This window comes from Stegastes partitus, unplaced genomic scaffold (genome assembly GCF_000690725.1).
Source record: "Stegastes partitus isolate 25-593 unplaced genomic scaffold, Stegastes_partitus-1.0.2 Scaffold647, whole genome shotgun sequence".
NCBI lineage: Eukaryota > Metazoa > Chordata > Actinopteri > Pomacentridae > Stegastes > Stegastes partitus.
Genome location: NW_007578378.1, coordinates 266795 through 278370, shown reverse-complemented (window position 1 = coordinate 278370; position 11576 = coordinate 266795). Strand labels below are relative to the sequence as shown.

General features: G+C 39.9%; 1 protein-coding gene across 2 annotated transcripts; it reads right to left on the bottom strand.

The window, feature by feature from the left end:
* Positions 1 to 769: 769 nt before the first annotated feature.
* On the bottom strand, positions 770 to 11124 carry LOC103363273 (ras-related protein Rab-6A). Of its 2 annotated transcripts, none has more exons than XM_008289954.1 (8): positions 10797 to 11124; positions 8208 to 8266; positions 8045 to 8098; positions 7266 to 7371; positions 6179 to 6290; positions 5808 to 5901; positions 3621 to 3687; positions 770 to 2389 (listed from the first exon to the last, which is right to left on the bottom strand). In XM_008289954.1, exons 1-8 carry the CDS (start codon positions 10864 to 10866, stop codon positions 2325 to 2327), a joined length of 627 nt encoding a protein of 208 aa, XP_008288176.1. In that variant the 5' UTR covers positions 10867 to 11124; the 3' UTR covers positions 770 to 2324. The 2 variants fall into 2 exon arrangements, with proteins under 2 accessions (XP_008288176.1, XP_008288177.1); XM_008289955.1 differs by lacking the exon at positions 5808 to 5901 and adding an exon at positions 4367 to 4460.
* Positions 11125 to 11576: the final 452 nt, after the last annotated feature.

Below are 11576 nucleotides of genomic sequence, written 5' to 3'. Positions count from 1 at the left end.
TAGGGCTGTATAGCTGCTTTTGACTGTAATATTTACGGAGCCACTAGATTACTTTTAGAGAGAAAACATCCTTTGTAGTGAAGCCGTTAAAAACTCAGACGTGTCTTTGGCTATACATTGCTTTTGTAGAATCCCATACCTTTAGAAATCACAGATTTAGTTTTTAACAATATGCCATATTTCAAAAGCTTGTTATAGTACACATTGGGTATTTTTTTAAATCTTAAAATCTACTAAAGCTGTGAAGTAAATTTGGTGGAGTATATTTGTCTCTGAAATGCTTTTAGGGAGCCTAGAATCTGGGGCCCTGAAGTGAACTGTTTTGCAGTTCAGCCTTGTTAGTTGTTTACTAGGATGTCTATGAATGTCCTAAAAGCTCTTTTATGATGAATATTAGTGTCACACCAAGCCATAGAAGACATCCTGGTAGCAAAAATTACTGGTTTCTAATTCAGTTTAAAAGTTCATATTGTACATGCTGGACTTCCATCATGACTCTATTTCAATCTCAGCTTTTCCTGCATCGACAAGTCAAAACGTCTCCAATAAAAGATCTCCTACTGCAGCGCACTTGCAGGACAGGTACTCATTACACAGCTGCTTCCTTTCTGCTGCAAGACCCCAGTGAGAGGACAGCACAGTCACAGCAGTGTTTATCTAACTGCTGTTATCCCATTGTTATCACTGCTAAGTGTAAAAAATCTCTCCACCAGCTTGACTCACTGGTTTTAAAACTGTTAGTTGTCAATAAGCACAGATGAATTCCAGCAGCGGTGACAAGTGTATTTTTATTCTTTCATTTAAAACCATTCCAGACAGAAACGTTAAGGACTACTATACTATACAAACTGGACTCCCTTCCATAAGTTCACACACAAAAAAAATTGCACAATATTATCAGTATGATCAAATTATCCCTCAAGAGGTGGTAGAGGAATCAGCAGACACTCTCTACTGATTCAGTTAAAGGTGGTCCTTATGAATGCATATTTTGTAATCAGGTCAGGACTCAAAAGTGAAGATATTAACAGCCATATAAAAGAAACATGAATCCAATAGAAATAAATATTACAAGTCATTGTGGATTAAATACACATGTAGAATAATCACTAACAAAAGATCAATGCCAAAAATAAAAACAAGCAAAAGGAAATCAAAGTGTTCATTAAACGGCATACCGAACTTAAACTAGATAAACCCAAAGCCAAGGAAGCCCTCTTCTACAATTTAACTCCAAAAAGGCATTTATCTCCATAGTCTAATGTTTACGGTGGGTTTTTATGAGAAAATCCTCCTGGAACACTACCATCAAAGAAATAGTTGTAATCTATGATAGCTGTAGTCTTTAGGGAAAAAAATAATTAAAGATCTATCGCAAAAAAAAAAAAAGTAATAGAAAATGGAAGCCAAGGTAAAAATAACCCATCTCAAAGGACACGCATGAGGAGAGGGGAAGGACGGTGACGTTGGTGGTGCAGTCGTGTCGTGTGTTTGTGCTGGTGTGTGATGATGTGGTGGTGGTGGTGGTGGTGGTGTGAGACTGTGGTTTCGGTCTCTCGATTTGTCATTTCATGCTGGTATTTGTTGCAGGACTGTGACTCTGCTGGTACAGGCACCTCAGAGTGTAAAATAAGCCTTCAGCTGCATCATGTGCGCATGTCTACACCAACATTTTCTAAATGGTACTGATTTCCCTCAAGACAAATTTTGCAACTTTCCCACATAATATTCCAGACAGGTTAAAAAAACACAAAACAAAAAAAAGAACATTTTTTTCCCCCAGTGTCATTAAAACAACTCACGAATGAATCTTTGCCAATCAGCTGCAGCGGCACAATTTATGTTAACTGACAAATGCACACAACATCCACATTGTGCTTATTAAGCTTAAAGCAGTATTGGACTTTTAAAAAATATTTTCGCTCTTAAACACGTACTTCTATTTGATAACGTACACATTTTCTTTGTCAGTTTGGTTCAACAAATCATCTTTAGACACAAACTACACCAATACGACTCATTGCAACACTTTGTCTGAAACGACGGGCAGCGGGAGCTCGGCACAGCGCTGAGCTCGGCACAGCGCTGAGCTCGGGCTGTAAATACGCTTCCAGTGCATGTGTGTTACAGTGCAAATATTTAATTTATGTGATTCATGATTTTCAGAGCATCCCGATGAGAGAGCAGGTTTTCAAAAATGGCAAAGACGATGGATGTAGTGTTCTCTTTCTGGCTGGGGAACAGAGGTGTGTGTGTAGTGAGGGGTACATATACAGAAAAACTGAATGGGTTCCAGAAAAAGCCAGCAAACACAGGCAAGAACATTAGCAGGAACAGCCGCTTTCACTGACAGGTTGCTCTGGTGGCTTCTCCAGCTGAATGTTAATCACTGAAGGTGTTGGGAGTTAAGGAACATTCAAAAAAGAAGAGAGGAGAAAATGCAACTCTAAAATGTACAATAAAACCTTGAAAGAAATGTGCATAAGGCATACGGGAGTAATGCTGTGTGGATCACTTGGAGCCACTTTGTTTGTCTCAGTTCGAGCGAGGGCTGAGTAAGAACACCAGATTGTTTTTAGCATATTCGCAGAAAGGACAGCTAGCAAATCATATTGACTGGATTTTACAGAAAGATTTTTGGATCAGAATCGCAAAATATTAAAGTTTTGTACACATGTAGGCCTGTGGGACACAACATGCTTCAGAAATAAATGATAATTGTATACCTTGTTTAATTGACTACTATAAAATAAACCCAACAGTCAATGCTTGAGCTCAGAGACACATTTTCTACGCAACATTTAAAAAACAGTAACCGCAAATACCTGTTGATCGATATCAGCCGGGTTGATTTCATTTTTGGTAGTCTGCATTTTTCTGATTAAAAGAATCGCTATTTGCTTTAAACCAATTCCCAATAAAAGAAAATCATTTTAAAATGTGCTACGTTGGCCCTTTAACTGTAGTCACAACACCACTGTCTCCAGCAGTGTCCCATCCACAGCACCATCTGATAAACTGCACATCACAAACAATAGCCTGTGGACGGTGAATGGTAAATGTATACAAACTCTACTTTAAACACGTGCAAAATAGAAATAAACAAAAGTGTTTTAATAAAGATGAAAGTTGAGGTGGTGTTATTCTAAATTTTAACACAAAGATTTAAATTTCTACCACAATTTGTTTAAATTCTCTAAATATCAGCTAAATGGAACTGTGATTAGCAATGATCAGGAGTGTATTAAACATAACAGTCAATATCTGATCTTACATGTTCTGGTGGATGGTGATGTTGAGGATTTAGACTTCACTTATCCAAACTGATGGCTAAACAACTACAGATCTTTGTGAACACCATGTTGAAAATGTCAAGTATTGGTGCAGACAAAATTATACTTTTTAAATACCCTGTTTGGAAGCTTACACATATTTTTCTTTTACAAAACTTTTCTCAGCCATCACTGTCCAATCCTATTTCATACCAACAAAACACACCTTTTTTTTTTTCCTTTTTAGAAGTTCCTTTAAAGTTATATTCAGTAAAAAACAAACTAGGAGACCTCCTGACTCTTGTTAGTCACATGTGACACAGACACTGACATGACCACAAAGGATACTGCCCTGCGAACTCTTGTCCTCTGTGGTATCCATGCCGGGGAGGGCGGCAGCAACACGACGGAAAAGCTGGAGGGAAAGAGGAACAGATGTCAGACAAGGAATATACTCAGAGTATGACAAAACACAAAACATAATCAAGATAGCGTGCTGTATATAATCCCATTATATGATTTAGAATAAGGTTCATTTGAAGCTTGCACAGAGGCAGACGCCCAACAGAGCTTTTCCAAATTTGATTTTGAATTTAGCAGCTTGTGTCTGAGCTACAGCAAGACCATATTTCTGTGCAGTGCAAGATTTGAAAACCGGATGAAGTTGTGCTTTACTGATATCTTCCACTGACAAAGCATGGAGGATGTTAAGTGATTGATGGATCCTCGTGAAATTTAGGGAAAGTGCGTCGTATGTATGACATATAACGTGCCCACCTCCCACTAAACAGCCTCACATGGGGCTAAACTTGACAACATGCAGATTTCACAGCAACAAAGATGCTGTTACTGTGCTAATCAATGGAGGGCGGGGCTTTGTTGTGCAAACTCTGACCCCGCCTTTAAGGCTCGGCAATCCAAAGTTGGCCAATACCAATCAGTAATATAGTACGTGGGGAGAGAGCTTGAAAAACAAATCCATGTGCCTCACTTATGCCCTTTATGCACGCATGCGTGTGTGAAATAGAAGCCAATCAGAAGAGAGAATGAGCACTATGAACACACACACACACACAAAGGTGCACACGCTCTACCTGTTTGACATTGTAGCCTGTCTTTGCACTTGTTTCAATAAACAGAACATTCATCTCTTTCGCTCTCTGTTCTCCCTCCTCTGTGGTTATCTGTCTGTAAAGAGCCACCGCGAACAACAAACAAACACCCACCAGGAAACGTACATACCGCCACAGACATCGACACAAAGACAGGGGAAAAGAAACATAGACAGTGATTACATTGAAGTGCATCAACAAGTCGTGCCCCTTCCTGCTGCTACTGCCACCGATGCTCAACACCAAAAGCCTCCCTGTTGGCCACCAGGGGGTTCAGTGTGTTAGCTAATTTTCCAAAACAGGAAGAGAAGGCTGAAGAGACCTGAAATTAACAGTTCAACATTTTGGGATATGTGCATATCTACTTTCTTGCAGGGAATTTGTGCAAAGATCTGTCATGTCTGGCTCAGACGACAGGAGTTTTAAAATCCTAACAGATTTTGAAAGCGGGCTGCATCCTGCAGATAAGGAGAATCTTAAGAGATATTCTTTTCTCTGATCTCAGACATGTATACACTATAAAACTGGCAAATGACGGCATATCACAGACTACAGAATAAAAAGATTGTTGTGTCAGAGGGAGAAATGAAGGAGCAGTGCACCACCTCATGTGATCTCATGGGGATGCAGGTGTGAACCAAATGGAGACTGTGGTGTGACAACTTATGGTACCGTTAATAATACACTGAAATTTTAAGTTTAGTTCTGGTTATATGGTTTCCAACAGAACAACATACCAGAGACAAAAATCTGACGATTCTTTCTGGTTTGACATTTTCTGGCGATGATAATTGTTGCAATTTTGGCTATTATTTAAAGATAGCATGCCTTTCAAGACATCCAGTTCTGGGGTTCAAAAGGCTAGGAATAAATCTGTAAACCCCTCACTTTACCAAATAATTTGTGCTAAACATCACTTCAGACCAAGGTCCCAGTCTAGACAACTGTTGTGTTGAGGGGTGACACGCTCCTGTAGCCTGAACTTGGAATAAGGTAAATATGTAATAGTACCTTTAAAGGAGACCAATTTCTGTGTTATTTCTTCAGTCTAAATACAAGAAGTAAAAACAACATTTCCCTTCATTACAAGGGGTTGTGTGCTGGATTATGTTTTAGCCAGTATCAGTTCACTGTTCCTAAATTTGCATGATTTTAAAAATGTTGTTGGGTAAAAAGATTAGACTGAATATAAGAGTGATATCAATCTTCTTTCTTGATCCTCTACAAGAAAGTGAACAATGATTTCCCAAATGTTTTCATGTTTCTTTAAAATTATGATAAAGAATGACGATCTAAGAGCCATTTGCACAAGTCCAGGAGGTCAGCCTCTAACCTCCAATTTTAGGGGGCGACCTTTGGAAGTAGAGCTCAGGCAGCAGCGTCTGCAGCAGGACTACAGAGCACGACTCACACACAGTCTTACCTGCTTTACGTTGTAGCCCGCTTTCGCACTAGTCTCAATAAACATTACATTTAGTTCTTTGGCTTTCCGCTCACCCTCTTCAATTGATACTTGCCTGTGGCAGATAAGGGGGTTAAAAGATGCACAGCGAGAAACAAAGCAACTTCATTTAACAGCTAGACACTCTGAGATCAAACATCTGAAGGAATAATTCAGTCACAGCTTTGATATTCATAAAGCGGAGAGACAACTTGCTCTGAGCCAGTGCTGCTTCAGGAAGGGCTCAGGAACTCAGTATTGACAGACGAGCAGTAACAATCAATGATTTTACTGGCATGCTCTTAATGGAAAACCTTCTGACATAGAGGTGGGAAGAGGGAGGAGATGACTACCTTTTGTCTGCAAGGTCTGTCTTGTTTCCCACCAACATGATAATGACATCACTTCCTCTTTCCGTTCTCACATCATCAATCCATTTTGTGGTTTGCTGGAAAGAGTTGACATCTGAAAGGGAGACAAGGGGGGAAACAGGAGGCAGAGTATGAGTATTGAGGAGATGAAAGGCCTCAGCTGTGAAAACGGTTGGGTTTCTGACAGGAAGAAAAGGACAACTACAAGTCGAACACATCTTGACCCAGTCCCATGTATTTAATTTAATGTTTTACGGCACATTTGCTTGCATCACACTTCACAAAAAATTTGAAAGGTATGTTATCCAAAAAAAACAACAAAAAAACCCTACATTTTTTCAGAGCCAGTAACTCTAAAAACAAAAAGAATCATCAGAAGCTCAACTTTAAGCTTAAATGAATCACATCTGATGTACACACATCAGCTCTAAAATCATATTTATTAAAATGACTTGATTCTACATGTCTCATATTAAAACAAACAAAAATATCTGCGTTTCAGGACAACAGAGAAGCCAAGTCATGTAACAAACATTCATTGACTTTTTGGCTGAACTGCAGGCTGTGTTTACACAGGGGCAGAGAGGAGGTAATTAAGGAAACTGATTAGAAATTGAGAGGAAAATAAAACCCACTTCAGTAAAATTAATGTAGCACAGTTAAAAAATAGTATAGTGTAAGTTGTCAGCAAGTTGTTGGAGGATATATTCAGCATGATGACATATCTTTGTAGAGTTGATGGGCAGAAGTAGTGTGAAAGACGCCTTGTTTGTGGATCTTGCACAAATGGAAATTGTAAAATACCTACAGTAGGTGGACCCACTTGAGTTCTCTTTACCTCTAGCCATGGTTTGGCTGTTTCTATAGAAGTGCGGTGCTTTATACTGTAGTGAAAATAAGTGAGTAAAAATATCTCAGGAGCAAAAAAATGTCCTGAAACTTCTTAAGGTTCAAAGGGTTAAACAAACACTAACTTAAAATAAAAAACAAAACAAAACACAGTGCACATAACAGAGGACAAGACAAATGTGGTTTCATACAACATTGCAGTGACATGTAATCCACCTACTTGTGATGTCGTACACTACGACAGCAGCAGCGGAGTCTCTGATGTAACTTGGGATTAGGCTACGAAAACGCTCTTGCCCTGCCGTATCCCACAACTGCAACCTGATCTGTGGGGCAGGAAAAGGGACGGGGATGGGACAAAAAAAATAAAAAGAAGAGAAAAAGAACAAAACAGAAGGGATGAAAATAAAACAAGAAAAAGCAAATAGACAAATGAGGTAAGTTAATGTGACAAAAAGCAAATTGAAAAGAAAACTAAATAAAGTCAGACTAATGGGGAAAAGATAGAGAGAACAGAGAGAGAGCGTAGTGCATGCAGGTAGTGAGTGACCACCAGAGAGAGCAAGCTGTCTGGGCCTGAGGGGGGGAAGAAATAAATAATCACCCTTCACTTGTCATCAACCCTCCTCTCTTGATCAAGTAAGGTGTTTAATTTTAAAACAGTGATGAGAGAATAGATGGATGGGGTAGGAAGGAGAGGAAGAAAACTTATGTTGAGGGAGGAAACAAACAGAGAAAGGGAAGACTGCCCGGGGGGGCACGGCATCCTGATCACTGCAGCGGGGCAGTACACATGCTGTGTGTGTTTGTTAGAAAGAACGCAACTGTCAGAGAAAGAAAGAAACAAGATAAAGCCATGTCAGATATCAGCATCTGAGTGCCCTGATAACATTCCCGGCACCTTAACCTTAATATCACTCAGAGAATTTCTCAGATCTGTACAACAACACACAACAACAAAGACTGATTATTTGCTGGTAGTAATGAAAGTCAACTTACTGTTCTGTCTTCAAGGTACATGGTTTTTGACAGGAAATCTATTCCTATTGTGGCCTGAAAATGGACAAGATAGTACAATGTTCATAGCCATCTCAAATTGTGAGATCTGGATAATATAAGCATTACATGTGATGATAGGAAACAGTAAAGGCATTCGTCTCACTTGATAAGTATTGTCGAAGCTGTCATACATGAACCTGGTTATCAGCGAAGTCTTTCCCACTAAAGAAATGAATACAAACAAGAAGAGTGCAATGATTAACCTTTAACTTCAGTCTAAAATGGAAATACAGTCAAGTTATAATCACATTCAACAAAGACACAAAACAACACAACATTATATAAATAAACTTCTTCAAAAACAATAAAAATCTGAAAAGCTGGCCAGGGGCTACCTGCTATTTGTACTTGATGAACAGCTTTAACCAATTGTCAAAGTTGTAGCAAGAGTCATTTTATGTTGATCCCCTGCTCATTTCAGCTCTAATCAAAATTAACAATATTGTAGGACAAATACCAGCCTTAACTGATCATACCTAAATCCCTGAGCAGCATGTTATTAGAAACAAACTAGACAGATTATTCTCAGCTGCTCCTAATGAAATGTTTGTGAAGTTATTAAATTCCCAAGTAGTCTCCTGTGCAGTCTCACTTAACAAGAGGCCTAAAAAAAAGAGGCAGAAAGTGTTTAGATATAAGCCAGCCTAGTTTATAACCTGTCTGAGAATATGAAATGTTAACAAATAACATAACAGGATGGACTGTCTATAGCAAATTGAGTTTAAAAGGCAATATAGTGACAACATCAAATCTGTGTACAGCTCATAAGCTACAGGTGTGTCTTTAAAAACAGACTAAAGTTGACAGCAGCACATCAGACAACTCCCTCTGCATTCGACATTGTTGTCATTTCAAATAGTTGAGGAGAAGTTTGTGGGTTGAGGAGGGTTGAGACACAAGTAGGTTTGGGAACCAAGTTCCTCATCGATTTCCGTTTAAATTTCTGTTTTTGGTCTTTGCCAATCCCGGCCTGAACTGACCTACCATCAGGATTTTTGGTGCACATTTATTCTAAAACTTCATGTTACATTCCATCCTATTCTCTAATCTCTAAATGTGCTATCTGGTTTCCAAGTTGTTTTTAAATTGTTGCTGATATTTACGAGTACAATATCCCTTCTAGCACATTGGAGGAACACCAATACGGTTGCTTTGAGACAGTGCTCCCCAGCCTCGGACTGTTTTTGCTAAGCTCGAGTTACATTATCAGTTACAATGTGCATCAACTGATGATGACATGGCTAAAGCCAACACTGCTGTTTACAGCACTACAAGAAGCCACAGCTGATCACAGACTGTCTGACAAACACTAAGTCTGTCCGTCTTATCTTGATGGGAGGGAAGAGTCACATTACAGGATTCAGCGCCTGAAGAAAGACATTACTGGCAGAGCAGAAACTGTCACATTTTCTACACGTCCCTATCCTGTTTCTACATTAGAAGCACACCAGCGTGATCAACTACATCAGCATCTGTGTCAATACTGACTTTTTTTGTGATCGGGCCTTTCGGACAAGATAACAGACTGATCTACATTAAACATAGTTACTTTATTCATGTCATACAATTCAGTGTTTCCACTATCAAATTCCTTCAGCTGTTTTAGAAGTAAAATAACACCTAGCCTGGCCTCACGTTTCCAAGGTTTAATTAATTATTTTGTTGTTCTTAGCTTGCTCGCAGTGGATGAATTATTGGATGCAACACCTTGGTTTGGACAACTGACTGCTTTTGCCTTCACTTTAGTGCATCTGTGGCTGTTAAATTAGATTTAAATTGATTTTGGACAAATGCACTACAGAAACTACAAGTGTCACATCGGTATATTACACACTGTTGATGGCATCAGCAGCTCTAATAAAGAAGACAAGGGAGGATCAGTTAATCACAATTCTACATAAAACCCCAAATGTGTCCGACACAGCTGGCTTTGTGTTGACACACAGCTGCAGAAACAGATTGGTTAACCAACATAAGCCGCACCTTTACCTTTGTAAAAAGATAAATGATAGTTAAGTATAGGCCTTTTCTTGACAACTTCCCTGCCCCTCTATAAGTCTTCCTGAGGGTTCACGTTGGACTGGAAAGGTGAGAAATGAGACTGTAGGAATGCTGCAGGATGGGTCTGAATAATTGGGACATGCCCACAGGGTAGCAAAACAGATTTATCGAAGCACTGTAATATCTTTGTGGATTTAACCAGAGACAGCAAACACAGGATGTGATTTACAGTCTGATTAGCCTGTAATCTCTAAATGCGAAGTAATAATATAACTAGTATTATTACACAGGAATGTCTGTCATTCCTGTTTAATATATTAACCCTTCAGTTTCATTTCTTCACGAGCAATTCTTGGTCACTTTCTACTGGTTGCCACTACCTCTAATGAGTACATTATCGAAGCTCACCGCGCAGGTTAGACAACAAGTGGACATTTCCACACGTATGACTCATGTGCAGGAAAATGAATTGCACTTCCAGCGTGGACAAGCAGCTGTGAACAAGTTACGGTGTCGCAATGCTCCAACTGTGCCAAGTTTAACGATACGTAGCTAATGGTAGCTAGCTAACCGGTTGACGTTAATCACCCGACCAACCCATCAAACTCTAGCTACATGTTAGCCAAACGTCCCACAAAGCACAATTCAGCCTCCAGCTCGCATATAGTTTTAACGTCAGCATAAGACTTACCGCTCTGCTCCCCAAGAAAGACCAGTTTAAATTTTCTGAGAGGGTTTCCGAAGTCTCCGGCCGCCGACATGACTGTATCAAACAAACCCTGGCGTTACTTTTCGGGAGCTCCACAGCTAGCCAGCTAATGCTAGCTAACCAGTTATCAAAGGTCCGGGGTCCGTAACGTTTCGCCGGCTTGCCAACCCTCTTGACGGGCCTCTAGGAGGTGTTCCGTGCTCTACAATCACTCTGTTTAGCCTCAAGACACTTTTAGGTAACTCTCTAACTACGGCAGCCAAGTTAGCATTACTCTGGGTTCTCTGACATGTCTACCAGCAAGCCACCCCGGGCCACTCTTCTTCTGACACGGTTGACGCTGCTCTGTAAGTCCGGTGTTCGTCGGTGCTGCCCTCTACCGGCCGAGCAGGAAACACACAAACAGCCCTGCGGCAGAGGAAACACGCTGACGAATTTGACGCAAAAACAGACAGGCTGAATGCGTCTTTCACCTCATTAGTGGGTCAAATGGTGGTCAAACAAGAGCTTAAAGACCAGAACACTAGAACCAGGTTGGGCAAAGGTATGTTGTTTTTATATCCCCACAAGGGGGCGTGGTCATCCCGCAGCCAGGATTTCACCTACTAAGCAACTTCTACTATAATCTCAATCGTGAGTTGTTTACTGGAATTTGGACGTAGTTTGTATTAATGTAGCAATTACATGAAAAAAAATTCTTTTTGAATCAGTGTTCTTCACGAAATACCTCCCACAGGTATTTTCTGTAATAACTCAGTACAT

Coding starts and splice junctions, on each gene's coding strand:
- LOC103363273 (XM_008289954.1), bottom strand. CDS start 10,866: ATGTCGGCGGCCGGAGACTTCGGAAACCCTCTCAGAAAATTTAAACTG. Junction 7,372..8,044: donor TGTACCTTGAAGACAGAACA/GTAAGTTGACTT, acceptor CCTGCCCCACAG/ATCAGGTTGCAGTTGTGGGA. Junction 3,688..5,807: donor CGGGCTACAACGTAAAGCAG/GTAAGACTGTGT, acceptor CTTTCCCTCCAG/CTTTTCCGTCGTGTTGCTGC.